The sequence below is a fragment of the Phaethon aethereus genome (assembly GCF_964289735.1).
Source record: "Phaethon aethereus genome assembly, chromosome: 1".
Taxonomy (NCBI): domain Eukaryota; kingdom Metazoa; phylum Chordata; class Aves; order Phaethontiformes; family Phaethontidae; genus Phaethon; species Phaethon aethereus.
In genome coordinates, this window is record NC_138575.1 from 4,689,649 (window position 1) to 4,710,701 (window position 21,053).

The 21,053-nt window shown below is 44.1% G+C and overlaps 1 protein-coding gene across 1 annotated transcript in view; it reads right to left on the reverse strand.

Moving 5' to 3' along the window:
* The window catches only part of SFMBT2 (Scm like with four mbt domains 2), a gene marked incomplete at both ends in the record, with an annotated part of 100,604 nt that overhangs the window by 43,532 nt on the left and 36,019 nt on the right, over nucleotides 1–21,053 (reverse strand). Inside the window, 3 exons of the mRNA XM_082013455.1 lie at nucleotides 9,673–9,770; nucleotides 15,807–16,053; nucleotides 19,185–19,273. Coding sequence (XP_081869581.1) covers nucleotides 9,673–9,770; nucleotides 15,807–16,053; nucleotides 19,185–19,273 — 434 coding nt within the window. The remainder of the gene's footprint in view (nucleotides 1–9,672; nucleotides 9,771–15,806; nucleotides 16,054–19,184; nucleotides 19,274–21,053) is intronic.

Genomic DNA, 21,053 nt, shown 5'->3' on the forward strand with positions numbered 1-21,053 from the left:
GCTTCAGCTGAGAAAAGGTGATGACTGCAAAAATCAGACCTCACCAGCACTGAACTTCAAATCTCCAAACGCAAAAAGCATCTGGACTGGTGGGCTGCCTCCTCCTGCACGAGGATCCACACGCGGTGTCTCTTAATCCTTAGGGTGAGGTTGTAAAGAAAAGGCAACTTTGCAAAATGTACATCTGGAAGCAAGCTTACGCTGCACCATCTTCCCATCGAAAGTTCCATGATTCAATTCACGCACGTACCCAGCTTCAATACATAATAAGCCAAGATCCACCAAAGTACTTAATCATGTTTATCTTTAAACATGCAAGTAGTTTCATCAACATTTTAAGCAATTTGTTGATTCAGACCAAAATATATCAAGACCAAACCATATTGCTTCTCATTTTTATTTGAACAGTTTTCTTTGGTTCTTCTCCTTCTATTTGCTTCAGCCTTTTTCAAAAGGAAAAAATAATCAGGTAGGGAAAAAGCAACCTAGTAACATTTAAAGCTGTTTTACTTCAAAAGCACATCCCCTTTTCTCCACACACTATGTACGTTAGGATCAACTCTCCCTTCTCATTCAGCGTAGCATGTAAATATCTTCCCCATTAAATTAATGGCAAGAGTGAACTCGCAAGGGGAGTTCACGGGATCTCAGGTACATCTCCCTGTTGAGGGTCACCTCCTCTTTGAAGCAGGAATGTACATTTGTTTGGAGTTAGGGCTGCAGAAGTAAAAAGCTTGTCTGTGTTAAACGTCATTTTTGAGATGGAAAAGTTTTCATGGAGAAAAAGCCTTTGTATTGTACCTCTCCGACAAATGGTCAGGGTCTGGGTATTTGATCTCTCTCATCTATTTGCTAAAGAGAGGCATCAAAATTTACCAAAGCAGCCTTAGATTTTTGCAGCCACAAAAGGGAAAAAAGATCCTGGTGCCGTTCTCCGGTTCCAGTGCTAGAGTTGCCAGCAGGGAATTACTTAGGATTTGGCATATGCTCCTCTTCAAAACTCCAATTAATTTACATAATTTCTAAGAATAGGTTCCACAGAAGTGAAGGCAAAGCTTTTAATTAGTATTAGACTCAAAGTGATACACTGGATAATGAACTGCTCTCTCCTCCCTTTATTCACATAGACAGGAAAGACGCCTGTTTAGTAAAAGCAGCTACAAGAAGAGGACTGAAGGGGTGAGACTTTCCCCTGGTCCCCACCAGGCTCTGCAGCCGGGCAAAAGAAATGCCTGCAATTATTATGGGTGGCAGAATTTGACTCCTTACCACTATTTCACAGCATTCAAAGCCACCTACGAGGATGTCACCAGCCACTACTTTCTAGCAACTACTCCCAGTGAGTTTTGTTTGAAGTGGAGATGAATAGGCAGAATATTTTTGACCAGTTGGAGCATTTTATAGCCTCGTGCATGGTGAGTCTCTACCCCTACTGGCAGCCAATGCTTCCCAGGAGAAGCCCCACTGACCACACAGATTTACACCAGAAGATTGCCTGTCCTGGGGTTCACAAGCCCTGAGTGGGCGATGGAAATACCTTCTGACTACTGGAGAGCAGTTAAGTAAGCTAGAGCGACAATCCACAAGGATGCAGAAGAGTCCCTTATAGCAAAGTAAAAAATCACGCCACGGAAAGTAGAATGAATTAACATGGTACGAGCACCACAGTCACTCATTCAAAGGGTCACAATCTCTAACATGATGGATTACAGCCTGTGACGGCGCTCACGGGTAATGAATGGAAAATTGCATAACCCTCCACCGAACGCCTGTCACTTCCAGCCCAAGCCCACTGGCAAAAGCCAGGGCTGTCACAGCTCTCCCTACAAACCCCAAGAAGCAATTAAACTCAGCCCCACGCTCAGTTTTAGAGCAGTATGCAAATTTGCCAGAGAGCACAAGCTGTGACCCTCCGGGCCACCTGAAAGACAGCCCCCACTTCGATATGCATCTGCATCATTATCTCTGGCTTCGTATGGCATGTGTTTCTGCAACCCTTCTGCAAAAATACCGACGGACTTTGCAACAGCTCACCGCAACCAGCATCACCAGCAGGGCTGAAAGCTGAAACGTCTGAAGGTCAAATAATAAGTGAGCGACAGTGCTGGGAGGAGAACAAGGCTCCTAATTCCCAACCCTCTTCTTTAGTTACAGAGATAGTCGCATAATTTTCTCCTTCATAGCTAATGAGCCACCAGCAGTGCAGCTTTCAAAAATGTCAGGTGACTTGGGAGCCTAAATGTCACTCCAAAAGAGATCCGCAAACAGATTTACAGAAGTATTCAGACTCTTAAGGATGCAGACAGGCTTTAGGCAAGCACCTGTATGGGTGACATGGTTAAGTCCTAATAAAAAAAAGCACTAAGCATTGGCTTTAGGTCTTGAACTCAAAAAGATACCCTTCAGCATCATCGCAGTCATTTGCCCTTCCTGGTGCCTAAATACCTTGCTAAATCTGGCTTCTGAGTATTTCTACTCAAAAAATGTCATTTAAGTGTAAATAAACTCAAATTTGTTCATGTCACAGCAGCATTCTGATCACCAAAGGGTGGAGCTCGGGTAATTTTACAGTGCACTGGGTAATGCAGATAGAGCAGGGGGACCTGGCTAAGCTGCTTTTGCCCATGACATTCAGGGATGCCATACTATGGGCTGGTTGCTCTAGCTGTGTCCGCAAACCCAAGGAAGCGCATCACCTTCAGACTGTGAAATGCTCATTTTTCGTCCATTCCTCTCAAGATAGAACACTGGAGTCATCTCATTTTATACCCAGCAGCTTACGCAGTGTATAGATAAGAGGAAAAGGCTCTACCTTGAACTCGAATTTTCAAACACCCTAAAAGTCACGGCTCTTTAGTCCAGGATAGTCAGATTCACAGCAATTATAAGACTGCAACTTTGTGCAAAATTCAGAATTAAGTCTAAATGCTGAAAACTTGCACAGTTGAGAGGCTGATTAAAAACAGAGCACTTAATAAATGGTTGACCTGAGTCTCCTTTAATCCTCACCAACTGTAACAGTGTGAAATGCCATTGCCTTCAGTCACATCTCTCCTGGTTTACCCTACTAAAAGACACAGAAGAAGTGGGCCCCATCTGGTATGATTGAAAACATATTATTTGATTCAGTTTTTGTTTTCAAAGAAATTGTTTCCCCCAGTGTTTTCTCTAATTCTCCAAGAAACTGGCTGCTTCTAATAGCCTAATTTTAATTACAAAGCTCATGTATAGTAACCAGTCACAAGCACAGTAATAGCAGTGGTTAAACGGCCTCTACAGGAATCTGGAATTTGTTTTTTAATTGAGAAAAAAGAAAAAAAAGAAACCCTCCCAAATGCAATCCTCTGCATTATTTGCAGATGAATCAGTCTTGTTTGCGATTCATCAACTTCCTTTGCTAAACACAGAGCAATTTTCCCTAAAGACACACTCCCCGCAGGGAGACACAAATCCCCTGATAAGACACAACACAAGCAAATTGTCCCTTGGTTTGACAAGTGCAGACACGGGAAGACCAAAATGTAGAGATGAAGGGTGGGATGAAGAGGAAACGGTGGTGGGAGGGAGGCTTTAGAGATACAATGACCCCGAAGTAATGAGCACGAGGACCAGCTACGAACTGCACCTACTGAAGAGTCCCTTAAAAACTGCAGATGCTTCTGCCTAGGATCGAATTTAGCCCTACAGATTTTAAACTCTTCTTGTTGAATAAAGAATAGTTACCATAGAAACAGCAACATTGCAGAGTAGCCAGCCTAAATCCAAATACATCTTCTCCGTATGGCTCGGCCCACCGCAGATGGCATTAGGGCAAAGATCTCCTCCTACGCAGCGCCTGCTTTGATTTGCCTGGGTGGTGGAAGCACGGGCAGCAGAGGTAAGAGAGACAGATATGCATCCCCTCGGGGGTTTTTTGGGTTTGTGGGTTGGGTTTTTTTAACATCTTACAGCATTCAGGACTACCACATCACTCCACAAGGGTTCGCTAACGAATCCTTGTTGTGTCACACACATGGGGTCCCATTTCACAGGTGAGAAAGTCAAGTGAAAAGGGAAACACAGGTGGGAACACCAACTTGAGTGCTCAAAATGAAACCATCAGTGTCTCATTCCACACTCCTAAATAAGAACCTTGACCATGAAGAGGGACTGAGTCCTCACAGGCATTTGTTTGGATCAAGCCTGCCCTCAGTAATGTCATGGCAGTAATCGCTATTGAGAAATCAATGGGAATTTGTTAGAGGACCAGAACAAATTCAGTGTACACCATGGGCTGCAACCACCCTGCAAAACAGCTATGAACCAGAGCTGGCTTGTGCTTTCTTTGAGAAAAATCATCCATCTTTAGATGGATGACTTTGAGGTATCTCCCACCCCCTACACAGGAGCAGACTCTGGCTGTAGGTGCACATCAGCCCCTCTCAGTGGAAAACACTGGCATGCCCAAGGATGCAGGAGGCAAGAGCTCAGGTCGCCATGCAGAAACTCCCCTACACCGAGCCTGGATGCAGTAAGTAAACTGGATCAGGCCCTTCTGCTAACCTCTGTCTGAGAGACACCTGGCACGTCACAGCTGAAGAAAACCACACGTGCTAAACGTACACCCAGAGGGACGAAAAAGGGTAAGGGACCCTGTTCCCACTCAAACCGTCTGCTTTGCTTGAACTGTCCCTGGCATTTCCCTTCCAACTCTGTCTTTCATACAGTGCTGCCAGACAGACATCTCAGATGGGGCTTGGCTTCATTCACCTCCGTGGATTGCTCTCCCCACCTTCTTCCTTGCAAAGCCCATGGTCAGGAGGGAGCTGTAGCAAGGTTAAAACTTCTCTCTGGTCCACAGAGGTACCACCAGACTCCATCTCGCCTGAGTGGCACCTTTGATATCGGAGATATCCTTGCTCCCAAGAGCCACAAAGGCAGCTACATTTGAAAGGACCTTTGCAGTACATTCCTAATGATGGTTATTAGGTCTTACAAAGATAAATGGCTTTAACGAGCTGAGACAGGAGAGGGTCAAAAGGCAGCCGAACGACAGAGGGATCGGGACGCCGTGCACGTCTCCCATCCAGGCAAACAGCAGTCAGGGAGAAGGGCTGGTGAGTGCTACGGATGGGGAAGAACAGATGGAGTATAAATAATCTGGCAGCCTGCAAACAACATGGCGGCTCACGGGTTATTAAAGCACAGCATGCGTAACAAGGGCCAGCCAAGCCATCAGTGCGTGAAGGGGCTAGGAACTGCTTATGTTGGGAGTTGGCTTCCAAGTGAAACCAAAAGCACGTCCAGTTTATGCTACTGCATCAGCACGTGCCCATCCATTACGGGGGCTGAATACAGAAAAACCCTGCTGGAATTCAAGTCTATTCATCCAGCCAGGTCAGGAGCAGAAAGTAGCCCTTTGGTTTCTGTCTTACGCCTAAACTCCTTCAGAACATCAAATGATGGAAGAAAACACCCTAAAACACCCAAAGGGTTTATTAACTTTTGGGAGATGTTGTCCTCCTTTAAAAAAAAAAAAAAAATCAGTCTTGAAGAAATACTCCATCTTACTCATAATTAAAATGCACAATTCAGCAGATGGAAAAATTATATCTGGGAAGGGAAAAAGGAGTCCTGTTTAATATTTCTCCTCATACTTCTGAGTATGGAACTAGAATCACCAAGTCCTGAATTTCACGGCACAGCTCTCACCTGGGTGATACTCTCCTTAGGAGAGACTTTTCCCAACTGATTCCTTCCATGTCATTAATCTTAGCATTATTAATACCATTACTCATCACAGGAAACATCCAAAAGCTCCAGTTAGAAACGGGCACACTGGGCTGGGCATAGTGTAGAGTCTTTTTTGCCAGAGAGAGAACAATTTCGAGCTGGAAAAAACAAACAATTTTAGGAAAGAAGGACCAGAGGGTGGAGACAAGAGGAATGGGACCAAAGGCTATAAATTAGGAATTGCCACCTGTACTAGATAAAACCTCTCCCTCTAAGTGTCTGTGCTCTTCAAGCAGTTTAACAGATTTTGGTTAGGGATGTGGTTGGCAATACCTCTATCCAAGCCAGTCATCAGGACCCATTTTATAGCAATCGGAGGGAATTGGGAATAGGATGCCCATATGCAACATCTACGGAGAGATGATGAGCACCCCAAATCCTGGGTAAGATGCCCAAAGAGAAGTGTCTAGAGTGCGGTGAATGATACCCAGGGGTGCATGGCATCTGCATGGGAGCCACAGATAACAGCACAGGAGACCGGGGGGGTGTAGAGGGATCTCAGAGAAGATCCCCAGGATGCTACCTGCCTGTTTCCAGGAAATTAAATCCCATGATCTGTATCCAGCATTCATCTTACCCAAGCTGCAGGGCTTTAACTCTAAAAAAATGCATTGATTCATAAATATTAGGGCTAGAGGATGCTGTGCTTAAGAGTCTGGCTTCCTGATGCAAGGCTCTCTCTTAGAGAGCACCAGCAATATCATCACTGAAGCAAACCACTGATACTGTCAAACTTATGCCCAAAGCCCTGCCCATTTTCTCAGGTGTCCTCTGAAGCGTAAGCCATCGTTTGTGACTGGTACCTAGGCGAGCATGGGGGGCCCCTACAACACCCTGCGATCAGATCAGAAGCAGCAAAGGACACATCTCCTCGGGTTGTGGCCTTTCAGAAGGATTTGTGATCCTAAACTATTCAAACACCCTTGAAAATCCTGTCTGTATTTAGTTTTAAGGATCAACATGTTTTCTGAAAAGAACGGAACAACAAAATAACGGGTGTGTTGCAGAAAGCTTTTGTGAAGAAAAAACTTATTCCAGGAGGTGCAGTTTGCAAAACACTATGTTTAGTAGCTATATAATAGCAGCAATTTCTGGCTCTTCCTTCTCAAAGGATCCTAAAGCATTTTACAAATGCTTTCAACATATGGTCAAGTGTAAAGCAGCACCAGAGAAAAAGAAGAACCTATTTTCAGCCTTCCCCCTGATTTTTGCAACCAGCTCATGTGGTCTGGTGGCTGGTGCCCTCTCCTTGGATGCCAAGAGGGGATCAGGGCTGTGCTTTAGCAAAGGATTTTTTGGATTTGCTGCCAAAGACCGCCACACACAAGTTCAGCTCTGCCACGCTGCTGAGCGTTGATAATTCAAGCTCAAACCCATGGTTTATGAGGTCTCAGGCAGAACCCAACCCTATTACACCAAAACCAAAGAGCTTCACCACCAAAGCAACGGTGGGCTGACAGACCCATCAGAGGAGCCGCTTCTCCCACTGCAAATGCAGATCTGCTTTCCCAGCACCACCACCTGGGACCAGTTTGATGGCGCATTGGTGACACTGCCCACAGTCGTGCGCAGCCCAAAGGACAGCAGTAATTTAAGTCGTAATCCAGCCCAACATGGAGGTGCTCACCCTAGGGACCACTCGTGCCTGTGGAGCAAGCACACACTTAGGCTCTCCTCACTGATGGATTTCTGTAGGGAAATGTGGAAAACACAATATAATTGCTCGGTGTGCAGTTTACCATGTCCGCCAAAGTAAACATTTCCAGCTTTCCAGAAGATCTTTAACAGTTGCCAGCTGTCAAATCCTGTGTTTTATATCTCATCTAACACATGACAGTTACAGTAGCATGGAGCCCCAGGCACCATGTAAAGACATTACTTCTGTGCTGGGCTTGCAAAAGAACCTTAAAAATATAGAAAAAAATAAAATTTAAAAGGCACCTTTGGATTCAACAACTTTTGCTAGGATTTGGGATTCTCCTTGAAGGTCCCACACATAAATATTGGCTTGTCTTGTAAGATCAGACAAGTGTACTCTCATATAGTCTCCTAAAGCCTTTCCTTAACTCATGCTTAAGTCATTACTAGAGGAAGACATGCTCAGAGGCACGGACAAGCTCTCATATTTTTCTCCTTAATTAAGAGGCACAAGATGGGCTTGATTCACCCTAAATGGGCAGAATAAAGTGATGCCCACACACAAGTAATTTATTCAGCCTCCTACTTTCCCAGCACCAGAACCAGTGGCTTAGGTAACACCAGACACTGAATTCAGCTCACCTTGTGCTCAGCTTTCACATTACAAATCAAGAAGCCCTATTGAGCTAATCCTGCCTTATTGTCACATTGGCCCCACAGTAAGTCTCCTCTTGTGCCATTCAAGCATTCCAATGTTTTGCATTGTCTTCTAAGAGGAACATCTTTGCAAGCTCCAACCGCATGGCATGGCAACTGGGATTTGCTGAATTTAAATTTATGACCTTCGTGCAATAATTAAAATAAGTGGGTATGTCTGGCATGCTGAGAAGAGGCAGCAAAACAGCTGTTAGTTATAAACTTTTTAAAAAAGGATGTTTTATGAGCCTCATCAGAAACATTCTTCACTCTTTCATATAGACAGGAATAAAATTTACACATTAGGCATTCCCTGTTGTGATTTAATCCCTGCCCCACACAATGCATTTTTGATCTTGAAACTGCAAATGCAAACTTTCATAGGCTTGGCGGCTTGAAGCGTTGTATGAAATAAATGGCAGAGAATCAAAACCCTCCACACGCCACTCCCTAACAACACGGGGCTTCTCAAACCCACGTCCACGAAAGCCAACGCACAACTCTTTCCACTTCTCCCAGCCTAGCACAGCTTTCGCATTGCGAGGAAATGAGCAGCTGCCTGAGCCCCTAGCGACGCGTTCCCAAATTAATGCTGCTAATTCAAGTGCATCTCAGCTGGGCAAGGAGCCTGGATTCCTCACAGAAAGTTGCCGGCACGTCCCTGCAGAACGGGTGAAGGTGGCACCGGGGTTTCGCGGCATGCCAGCCAGGATGGGGCGCGGTGAGTGCCTTCTTCCAATTGCATGGGTGTTTTAGGGTACCCCAGTGCCATGTTGCTTATGGGCTGGGAAGGAACCCAGAGGGTCCCCAGGCTGGATGAGCCAGGAACGGTGGTGGGGAGGAGGGCACCATCATCCACCAGGTCCTCAAGGTGACACCAGAGACAGGGCACACGCTTCCCTGAGCATCCTCTCACACCCACGGCCACGCTGCCCATCACACCAGAGTGAGGATGTAACTGTTAGAAACCAGACGGGCACAGCTAGAAATGAGGATTATCTGGAGCCGTCACGATTAACTGCAGCTCAGATTTGGATGGGAAATTAAAACTGGTGCCTCAGGGCTGAAGAACATCTCTAACTATTAAAAACCAGAGTGAGAGGGAAAAAAAAGATGTGGGAGCAAAATTATTTCCCACTTCCACTATAGGTCCCTGAAGGAGGTTCTTCTGCCTTGTGGCTCATGATCTGAAGAAAATTTTGGTGCAAGGCTCAGAGAAAGCTGGCTAGTTGACGGCAACTTTCATATTCATAGCCCTACATTTTCATGGTTATATACGACGTCTTTGCACAGGTCTAACAGAATCAGACATGCTAAAAATAATGTTGGATTAATCAGTGCTGATCACCCCCAGCCCCTATAAAACCGACTGCAAGAAATCGGTTCTCAGAATGGAAAGTCCGCACATAAAACTACGTTTTATAGAAACATCTCACTTGTGACCTTTCATGGTGATGTATTAGAGCAACAGCCTTTCCTGAAAAAGTTTAACATAAGCCACTAAACACTGCATGATATTCATTCATCGTGGGCTCTGTAAGTGAAAGAAAAATGTGCATCTTTTACCTTGAACACTTCCATTGGAAGAGGAAAATTTGCTGCATCATTAAGGGATTTTTCCAGAGCGCATTTCCACTCAGATATAGTCTTCAGAGAATAGATATCTAAAGTGAAGACAACAGAAAAAACAACAAAACCAAGAGGTGACTGTTTGGGGATCAAACATTTTTGAAAGACTTACGTTCCTATGTCATAAAAATGGATAGTACAAGTGAAATGAACAGTGGGTATATTCCAAGCTGTACAGCGTGGATAAATTCAACACAAAAGCAACTAGCAGGGGCACATTTGAGGAAGATTGTGTTTTGTATCCTGGAGTAAAACCCAGAAAAACACACGGCTTTCATTTTCTGCTAAAGAAAAAAGAATCGTACTAACAAAAACTCTCCCTCGATTTTCAATTCTTAAAATAACTTGATGCTTTCCAGTTTGAGGAGCCTCAGGTCTTCAGCCATTTGAACAAAGGCAGAAATATCTTTACCAAGGCTTCCGTTCACTCGAAAGTCTTTTTTTTATTATTTTTTATTGCAGGGTTGGGGGGTTTTTTGTGGTGGTTGAGGGTAGGTGTGGGAAGGAACATTTCAGCTGGATCTCCACACAGACTCATCTGCTGGTACCACACTCAAATCAGACTATCACACCAATTCTAAGTCTTACACTTACGCATTTCCATCATTATACATTTAGGCAACATCTTTGTGCAGATTCACATTGCTTTCATAGAGTTTCTTTGAATGGGTTTAATATTATTAATCCATTATATTAACAAGCCCTTTATGGTTCAGCGCAGTGAAATGCCTATGAATCGTCGAAGGAAACAATGTAGGAAACAATATTAAGACGTAGAACATGGTATTGGATTTACTTCTGCCTTAGAAAACATATTGTTATCCTGCACATAACAAGTTGTTGCAGAACATTCATATCAAGGTCTTCAAGAGACAAGATAGGTAGATAGACTGCAACAACTATTAAAATGGAAATGAACATTTACTCAATAATAAACTCGAACCTTGATACGGAGTGAACAGTGTGAAGCTCTTCTTCTGTCAGTTTGGCTTCATACACTTATATCACAGTTCAATTTGGCCCAATTTGCATTTAAATTCTGCACATCTAATAACCACATATATTTACTAGCTAGCAAAGATCTACTGCTGTATCTTGCCATTCTAAAGGAGAAAATAACAAATATGTATAAAAAAAAGAAGTGGCAAGCACTGATTTCACCTAGCACTGACAGTACAAGAAAATTTTATGCTCTGATCTCAACAGATTTAAGACCTTATCAAAACAGGATTTACAGAATCACTCACTGGAAGTGAATGTATTTATACTTCCACTGCATCAAACCTCACTACTTCAGAACAGACATCAAGGATATGCATATGAATTTAAACACACTTAAAGGGAAATGTTAACCTTTCAGAGCTGTGTTTTGAATTCTTCAGCTGTCTGGTTATTAATGAGAATATACATTTCAAATCTTTGTTTACAGCATGTGCAGCAGTCATAAGTGTTAAGAAGAGCACTCTTTATCTAATTGTTCATTATTTTATAGCCCTGTTGCTGTAGTTCTCCCTCACTTATCAGAGAATCACAGAATCATTAAGGTTGGAAAAGACCTCTAAGATCATCAAGTCCAACCATCAACCCAACACCACCATGCCCGCTAAATCATGTCCCAAAGTGCCACGTCTACACGTTTTTTGAACACTTCCAGTGATGGTGACTCCACCACCGCCCCTGGGCAGCCTGTGCCAATGTTTGACCACTTCTCAGTAAAGAAATTTTTCCTAATATCCAATCTAAACCTCCTCTGGCACAACTTGAGGCCATTTCCTCTCATCCTATCGCTGGTTACTTGGGAGAAGAGACCAACACCCACCTCACCACAACCCCCTTTCAGGTAGTTGTGGAGAGCGATAAGGTCTCCCCTCAGCCTCCTCTTCTCCAGACTGAACACCCTCAGTTCCCTCAGCCGCTCCCCATAAGGCTTGTGCTCCAGACCCCTCACCAGCTTCGTTGCCCTTCTCTGGACACACTCCTTGCAGAAGCTCTGATCAGCTTGAAGTGCAGGGAGGGAAATGACTCAAATTGTTTCCTTCTTTTTGGCTTAAATGATGCCAAACTGGGAAATACTGAATATAATGTGATTTTGTCCCAAACTGCAGCCAGCCTGTTGTTTCAACTGACAAAAACTCTGAATTTTGGAAAACCCTGCTGAATGCTCCCCAGACAGAGCAAGCTGAAAACAGACCCTCGTTTTCCACCGTGATGGCAGTGAAGCATGGGAAAGAAGAAGAAAGTGTCATCTTGTGCGACTTTGCCCCAAATCAGTGAAAAAAAGCAGCAACCTTTTCGGGCAGTGTCAACAAACTTCAAGAGATAAAGACAGCTCCCATGGTTTCAATAACCAGCAAGCAATATCATATGCTCATTTAATTAGAGGCAGCTAGCTTATGCTGGCAAGTGTATGGACACTAAATCACATGGTTAAAAGAGCATAAAGTATTTTGTTTAAGTGATAGGGTTGCAGGTAATTGAACAAAGTGTACTGTATCAATTTGTATTTAGGTTAACAAGGAGTGAGCAATTAAAATGACTGCAAATTTGTCTTTAAATAGACAGCAACCTAAAAGGAGACAATCTCTTCCTGCATAAGCAGTCAAGGCAAGACAATCAGTGGCTCTGTGTCAAGCAGCCCGTGCCAATTTGCACTAGCAAGGAGGCTTATTTTGGATTCAAACATACAACTGAGGGGTAAAACACGCTATGACCCCTTTGACTCCGCTAAAAGGGCTCATGAGACATACAAAGCCCCTGAAAGTTGCCATTTGGAGAAGACAGCGAGGATGCTATTTCCTAAGGACCCTCCAGCACATTCTTGTACATTAAGTAGGTGCTAGGATGTGGATGGCTTTGGAAAAGAGATCCAAAATACTGTAGACATTTGGATCCATGGGATCTCCTTTATATGAGATGCTCTGCATCTTGAAAGCCTGACCTTAAACTGCTGTACAAAGTGAAACCCAATTTGGCAGGTCCCAGAGGTGCATCAACACAAAAAAATCACAGCCCAGACACGAAGGGAAATAAAGCTGAAGGTGCATATGCAGCATCCAAGTCAAGGGTAGACAAAGCACTGTCACAACCTGCAGAACTAATGGGCAACTGAACATCCTCATTTGACAGCAACTGAACAGCCAGCCTGATTTGGGAAGAGCTGCATGTCCTCAGCATCTCTTTGGAGGAGATTCAGAAGAGCTTTGATATAGTGTCTAAGGCTGTTCCTGTTATCAATCAAGGAGTAAACTCAACTGGCTTCAGATGTTCAAAAGTTAGACAACCAGGTCTGTGTTTGTTGCTTTCAATCTGCTAAGTGGAAAAAATAAGCTTATGAAGATGTCATTTCATCTAACCCATGTTAGACATGTCTTAGGCATTCCCTTTTCTCCACTGTTGTAAAGAGAAAGCAGTATCTCATGACGAACTGTTTGATGCCTACATCACATCAGGTGAATCTAATCTCTGATGTGTAAAAAGCCAACATACTGCCCACAGACTGTCTCTCTTTCCTAAAAGGGTCCATACTAGGTCTTTCACACAACAGAGGCCTTTCTAGCCCAAATGCTGTTCTCTATAGAAGTCACTAAGAAGGAGATAAGCAGGTATCACATGAAGACAGATGAGAACAAGAGAAAGAAATTTTAAAAGTAGTTAAATCAAGGAGAGGGGAGAAGAAACATAAACAACTTTAGCAAATAGAGAGTCCAACAAGTTTAGAGACAAGACAACTGAAAAAATTAAAAGAAAAAAAAAGGTAGGGGGAGAATCCATAGAGAAAGAAGCACAACTGGATAAAAGGAAGGAAGAGTAGAAAAAGAATGGAATGAACAAGGAAGAAGTACAAATCTTGTTTGGGCCATTTCTGTATTGATTCACCAAACCTTTATAGGCCAAGAGGGCTCAAAGACAGTCAATAAAAAAGTGTTTCTCTGTAACACAAATACTGTGTAAAGTAACAGAGTGAGTGATATTCATGCTCTTCAGCATTCGCATCTAATTTAGAAGTGATGGGGAACATTGATTCCTACCTATCAGTGAAGAAAAAATACACACTTCCAAAAAGCATTCAACCCCAAGTTAGTCCCAATACCCAGACAGACTTGTGAACATGACAATTGCTCTGTGTCAGGTGTGATAGAGAGAAGTCACATCAGAAATACCTACCCAAAGGAGGGCTACCTTTCTCCTATCATTTGACACCCATGGGAAAACTTCACCCATGGCACAGGCAAAACGAGGCACACACCTAGACAAGTTCTTCACATACACAGGAAAAGGTGGAATAGGTCTGTTGGGCCAAAACCTGTGCATTAACCAAGAAAGCACCTCATCCCTCAAGGGAGACAGTAGTCCCGGGGTCTCCAGCTTGGAGGTGCAAACAGCTAGCAAATGGGGCCATGCTCCACAGGACTTGACAAACAGCTTTGTGGCCCCAAGTACAAACCAGAGCTTTATGAAAAATACAGACGCTGCACACTTTCTGCCTGAAAGATCATGCATGCAACAGTCTAAGTTGTCATGTTTAACCAGATCCTTAACTCCGAGAGAAGCCAAGTCAACCAGCTTGACTCAACCAACTCAAGTCAGACCAACACAGAGCCAGATGCCCTGACTAGTGAGAAAATTAATTGCTCAGAAACTTTCACAAAATTTTGATCAATATTATCGGTGCGGTGGAGATAATTCACCCTCTCGGTCCTTCCCTGCTGTAATGGGGTATAGCCTGGATGGAAGCACATCTCCAAAGCCAGCCCCAGACCCTCCTGCCAGTGAATGCCTCTGCAAGTGCTTCTCCAGGAGGCTTCAAGCAGCCCTGAGCCCCCACTGTGTGCTGTGGTCCCTAGGCCTTATCCTGCTTTCTAAACCTTAGTTCTCCCCTACAGGCAGCCTTGTACTCCTTCTTGTCCTGCTGGTTTGATCCTTGTTCCTTTTGCCAAACCCAGTCCCACTGTTCGGAGTCTGATCCCAGCTGACCCCTAAACTCTACTCTTGTCCAGCCTCCTGGCCCAGCCTGCTTGTGCCTTACTCTTCTGCATAGCTCCTGTCCCTTGAACTTCTCCTACTCCTAGATTTGTGACTCCCAGTTTCTGACCTCAGACTGGCTTAACTGCATCCCTACCTCCTTCTTTCCAAGCTGATCTGAACACTAAACTCAACTCTAGAGAGCCTCTTCTCTAAGCTGCAGTCTCCTGACGTGGTCTAACATACTTGCAAAGACTTCAGTCCCCTGGAGAAAATGCAGGACAATATTTGTGGTCTTTTAAATCTGAAAGACCCCATCTGCCCTTATTCCAAAGAGAATTTCTTAGCTTCTAGCAATAGACACCCCATAACCACTCAATGAGCAGGCTGACATGGACAGGCAGACAAACCCAGCACGTTTACTGCACTTTCTGAGTGGTTACACACAAGGCAGGTCTCACTGGGCAGCGATGTTACAGCAGAATATGAAACACCTGTGTTAGAGGGACCATGAAGATCCCAAAACACTGGGAAGCGAAATACTGGATCCCAAAGCCCCAAGAAATCTCACAGAGGTTTACTGGTACCCAAGAGAAATGCGAGTGGCAATGGAAAGACAGACTATCAAGTGGTCTTTGGGTAAGGGAAAAGCAAATGGAGCCTACTATATCCTGAGAGGTGTCACCTAGGACTTTATTTGGACAGCAGAAGACTGACTCCTAATGAGGCCTCCACCAGGATGCCTACAGTATGGCCAGGAACACCTGGCCACTAAAACATCACTGAAAAGGGCTGGGCAAGCAGGCACATCCTACGACCAGCCCCATCAGCTCTGCCTCTTGGTGGAACAATGCACGAAGCTGCTTTTATTGGACACTGCTTCCTTCCAGCAGTGAGCTAAGCTAACTGAATCGATTAAATAAATTTAATACAGTTTACCTGACCCACTTTGAATGCAAATTAGATGGTTCTCACATCCATCTGTTTTTTAGCTAGAAACTACTGTCAAAGCAATGTGAATGCTGGAGAAGAAGAATTGGGTTGCACGAGTATCTCAAAACATCACTAAATGCCACAAAGGGAGATAGTATTTTTAGGAGGCTCTTTACCTGCAGGTGGATCCATTCTGTATTTATTCTCTTGACACCAACCGACTGGTCGAAGTCTGCAATCCAAGTAAAACAACCACTGGTCATAGGATTCAGTCTCCTCCAATCCCACATAGCGAAGGCGTAATCTTCCTCCAACATTTTCAACCACACTAACTATCCAGTACTGAAAGGGATTCTGGGAATCCTGCAGCTCTATTAAGGAATCAACTGTAATGAGGTCTACAGGGTTTTTTCCTCGCAGAGGCTGTTTGAATAGAAGCAAAACTCCTTATTTTAAACTTTATTTGAAGACTTCTCAAGGAAACAGATGACAGCAGAAGATTATTTTTGTTTTTCACACCATCATCCAAGCGATCAGCAAACAGTCTGTTCTTCTTCTATTTTACCCAATGTCTTCCAAGTGCAAATTCAGAAGTAAAACAGAAAACAACAGTTGTGCTAATTTCTCAACCGGCATCATCAAGAACAACAAAAAAGAATAATAAAAGGTGGAACAGCTTATAAGGCACATCCACTTAGGATGCTCCTGAACAACTCAAAGCCCAGATATTTTGGAGGATTTCAAACCAAATTCTCATTGATTGCAGCTTATAGGAACCAATCACAGGACTGCACATGGGCATTTACCTAAAAGGTGACTACTTTGGGCAGGGGCACCGAAATTCACCTCTGTGTGCTGATCTTTCCCACCAAAGGCTTTATCTCATTCCTACTGGCATGCAGAGCAAATTATTCCCCACTGCCACGGATGCAAGAGTCTATAGTGGTTCATCCAAAGCCCAAAGCCAATGGCAGGTTCCCACCAGCTTAAGTGGCCTTGGGATCAACGCCCAAGGCACACAGCATTTGCTGGATCAAGCCACCATGCCTGAGAAACCCCAGTTAATGAGGTTATTTGCTTACACAGTATTTTCCGTGATCCCAGTTTTGCAACCATTTACACATGTGCTTAACTTTACACCTGCAAAGCTGCCAACCACAGGCATTAAAAAACCATGAGGTGCTTTTCAGAATGATCCCGTTGGGGCTCAGCGTTTTTGTTTTGTGATTGTGAGCATCTCTGTTGTTAAGCTTTTCTCCACTAATGGTTAGATTCCTGCTTTTTTATTAAATGCAAGTACCAATTCTTATGCAATTTCTTGATTCCAGGGTTTTAAGAGCAGCGCTAAAAATCACCCCAAGAGTTGGGAGCATTGATCCCCAAAGGAGGTGCTAAACACAGGCAAAATATATTAAAAACAAGGACATTCTTTTTTCCTGTGTGTTTGTCCCACTTCTACTTAATTAAACAATATAAACCTGTCACAGTATGTTTTAAAATATTAATTCTGTAAATCAAAGTCAGCCGAGGATGGTTCTTTCTAGGGGTGGCTAGAAAAAAAGAGAGGAGAAAGCTTCATTTTTCAAAAAAGTTCTCTTTCTTATTGAATTTTGAAAATACTCAAAATTTTGAAATGCAACCAATTTTTGCTATAGCTCTCAATGTAAAAATGCAGGCAACAGAATGAGAATTTGGTAAAAAATGTAACTAAAATTAACTGAAACTTTACCACATGTACAGTTTTAACCAGCTGTATGATTAATAGATGCTTCTCAGAACAATATATTTGCCATTATAAGCCACTCCTCTATAGTGTAAGCTACAAGCACCTGTATAATCTCTTCAAATATTATTTCATGGCACAATGCAGTGTCAGAATTTAATAATATAACAGAAGACTACTTTAATGATTTTTTCCCTCCCATACAACTGCTTCACTGCAACAAAACATTCTTTAACATGAAACGATGGTGTAATGATTTAACTTATTATGATGAATCACTGGCTGTAAAAAAGCGAGTATTGCCTCCCGGATTTGTGTGCTAGATTTTAAGCCAATGGGTTGTCACTTATCCTGAGAACTAAATGGCTAAGATTAATAATTGGCTTCCATGAAATATTAACATTCACCATAATGCAAGAACTCTTTCATATGCATAACTAGCGTGTTAAAAAGAAAAAGTATCACTACATATTGATTTAACAGTACAACAACAATCTGCAGCACTCACAAACAGCAAATTTGTCGACAGGGGGTTACATACATCGCACGACACAGACAGCACTAAGCACATATATTGCATAAAACACCAGAAAAGGGTCAGAAACTATTCAAGCCAATGCACTGTTTTTTCTCTCTGCGCTTCTGCCCGGGGCTGCCTCTTTTCTCTGTCTGCGGAAAGGGGATGGAGAGGTTCGCGGCGGCATTGGCATACACCAGAGACCACCAGCTTTTGGCACATGCCACCTGGGAGTGGTCCAGGAACGGGGGTGCAGCAGACTTGAGGACATGCATTCCTTTGGGCGTGCGAGGGCTGTCTGACTAACAGATTGGGAGGTAAAAAAAGTCCCTTATGGTACACTATTAATTCTCCCGGCCAGGCAGCTTGTACTGCACAGGCAGGTGGAAAAAGGATGCAACTGCGGCAGGTGGGAGTGACCAGGGACAAAATGATCAAAAACGGTGCCTGGACACATACTTGCTTCCAAAAGGCCAACATGAGCGTTTACACAAAGGTAAACCGCCTGTACGCCTTCACTCCCAGCCTAAACACAGAGGGGCAGAGAGACTTATCTCCTGCAGGGCGGGCTGTCTCCTCTCCAAAGGCCCGCACAGCATCCACGTGAGAGCAGGGCAGGTCCCGATGGAGAAGGTGACCTGCTCCCATGGTCTCAAAGTGAATATGCAGGGCTTTTGTCCAAGATCTCAAGGCAAGCTGAGGCTGCCCCAGGTGCAAATCACCTTGTCAATATGCTGCCCAGACTGGTCTCTTGGCCATATGGGTGCATCTAGAAAAACAGACCCTTCTTCTCTCCCGACTACCGACAACTGAGGCCACCTCACCCAACTTCCCTGCTAAACCTGACTGCTGTGTTTAGGTGGAGGGAATGTCTTTGCGGAGCTATTTCCATATATACATAAATCTGACAGTGCTCCCCATCAGCCTGCTAAACCCCCTCTGCAACCTGTGTCCTGACTTGAAAGCTCAGGTCACCAGTTTGGTGGATCTAATGGGGCACTGAAGGGCTGTGTCCTCCTTCCTACAGACCCCCTCCATTCTCTCCTTCGCCGCCCAGCCTTTTTTGAACACCCAACTTTCTACGCACCACCCTCCAGCTTAAAAGGCAAAACAAACTACCCATCACCGGGTCAGAAGCAGAGCCAGCAAAATCAAGGCAACGTTGCCACCGACTTCTGGCCAGCGCGGGATCAGACCCGGCTGCCGGCACACGGCCGCCGCGAGCGCACAGCCCGGCACGGCAGGAGCACGAAGACTGCTGCAGCATGCAGACCGCGACACCGTATCGGATAGAAACTGCAATCTAATACATACGCCTTCCAGTAAATTTGCAGGTGCAGTCCGGGCACCGGTCAAATCGTGTATGAGAAACTCCGTCCAGTCCATGTATTTCTCTTTGATTGCTGGGAAGGGGGAGGAAAGAAAAGAAATGCTTAGCACAGCAGACTGCAATGGACTTGCCACATGTGTTTTAGAAACATCTCCTTGGGGTTTACCAGCTCTGAAGTTTCGGATACAATTGCAATCCAGACCAGGAGAAAAGCTGGTTTGTTGTCCGGTTCCTTGGGCAGCCCTGCACACGGTCACATCCCAAAACACGGGAAGGTGTTGCTCCACTGTAGTCCCTGACGGTGATTTACAACAGCGAGGCTTATCGTCTCCACCGCTCCCATTCACAACCGGCCACCGCTTGTGTAACCGCTCGTTTCCTGCTTATCACATAGGCTCAGATATGATTTATAAAGTCTCTTTGTATGTTCACTAAAAAAAAAGAAAACCCCGTGGTGCAAAGTTTCAGTTCCTCCACAGGACAACAGAAACTCCAGGTGCTTTCTCCCCACAAAGCTGAAAAATCAACCCTGAAAACATCATATGTCAGCTGCTGAGTCAATACCCTTGCAAGAAGAAAGACTTAAAGACTTTAGCAGGAACTTCTATTTAATTTCAAAAAAAACCCTGAAGAATTTCTGAGGTAAACACTGTACGCCTATGTTACTTTAGGATCTGTATCCACACAGTTTCATAAGTTTTAAACTGAAATACATAAATGTTGCCTCTGGGATTCAAATTCTAGTTCAATTCTTGTTGAAATCAGTAAAAGCTGGGCACCAAAAGGCAATTCAGCAAATCTCAGCTCCAGAGGTTCAGATGCCTCTTCAAGCTCACTGTGCATTTGCAATCAGAAACCGAGAAACTAGACTTTAATTCCACCTGCCTGTAAATGGAAATTAAACTACATCAGAAGTATTTTTCTCTTCCAAAAATCTTATTTATATATTAGACAACCAACAGAAATATAGTGATGTTGCTAACTCAGCAACACCTACGGGAGGGAAAAATCACAGGCATTTGAAAATTAAAACATCTCCTCTGAACAAACAACTGGATACGTGGTTTAAAGACCATTACCCCACAGGGAAGCCCAGGAAGGGCTGTAACTAACCAGCATAAGTCCAGAATAATTAAAGGATAGCAGTCCTCCTGGTTTACTCAATGGAGTCCTTCGTTCCAGACTTCAGGGAAATACCACATTAGTTAACCCAGAGCGATTCAGCTGGGAGTATTTTGCACTTTCACACGTATCAGGGTGGGATTTCTAAGTGTTTTAAAAGCTCGGTGACTGTGACTTCTTAGTCCTTCCAGAGATGGGTGTCAGCTACTGCAATGCCCCAACAACGCTGGACCCGAGGTTTTGGACCTTTGAGAAGGTGCAATCTCAGTGGTTATAGCAGGAGGACTTCAGACTGCAAATGCAAGCAGCATTGTGGGCACAAATATTGCCACCATCACCTCCAGACGAGGAGACCAAACCTGAGCCTTCTCGAAATGCATCCTCAAGCCATCTGCTGCCGAACATTAAAGAACGCAAAGAGGTAGCACTGGGTTTGCCCAAGGACAGTTATACGGCATTGCCACAAAACCTGGCACAACACACTCATGGTTGGACTTCCATCCAGCATGGGTGCTTGGCACACTTGGACTCTGGCCCATACTCAATTTATATCCTAAACCTTATGCAATGCATACAGTTGGCCCCAGACAAAGACAGAAGCCATGCCCAGCAGACCTTACATCAGACCTCATTTCTGACTTGTGCTCCCTCCCCAGAAGCCAGTTCTCCCAACGTCACTTGAACTACATATTCAGTTTACAGATCTAAACGACTTTACAAGTGCATTTAAA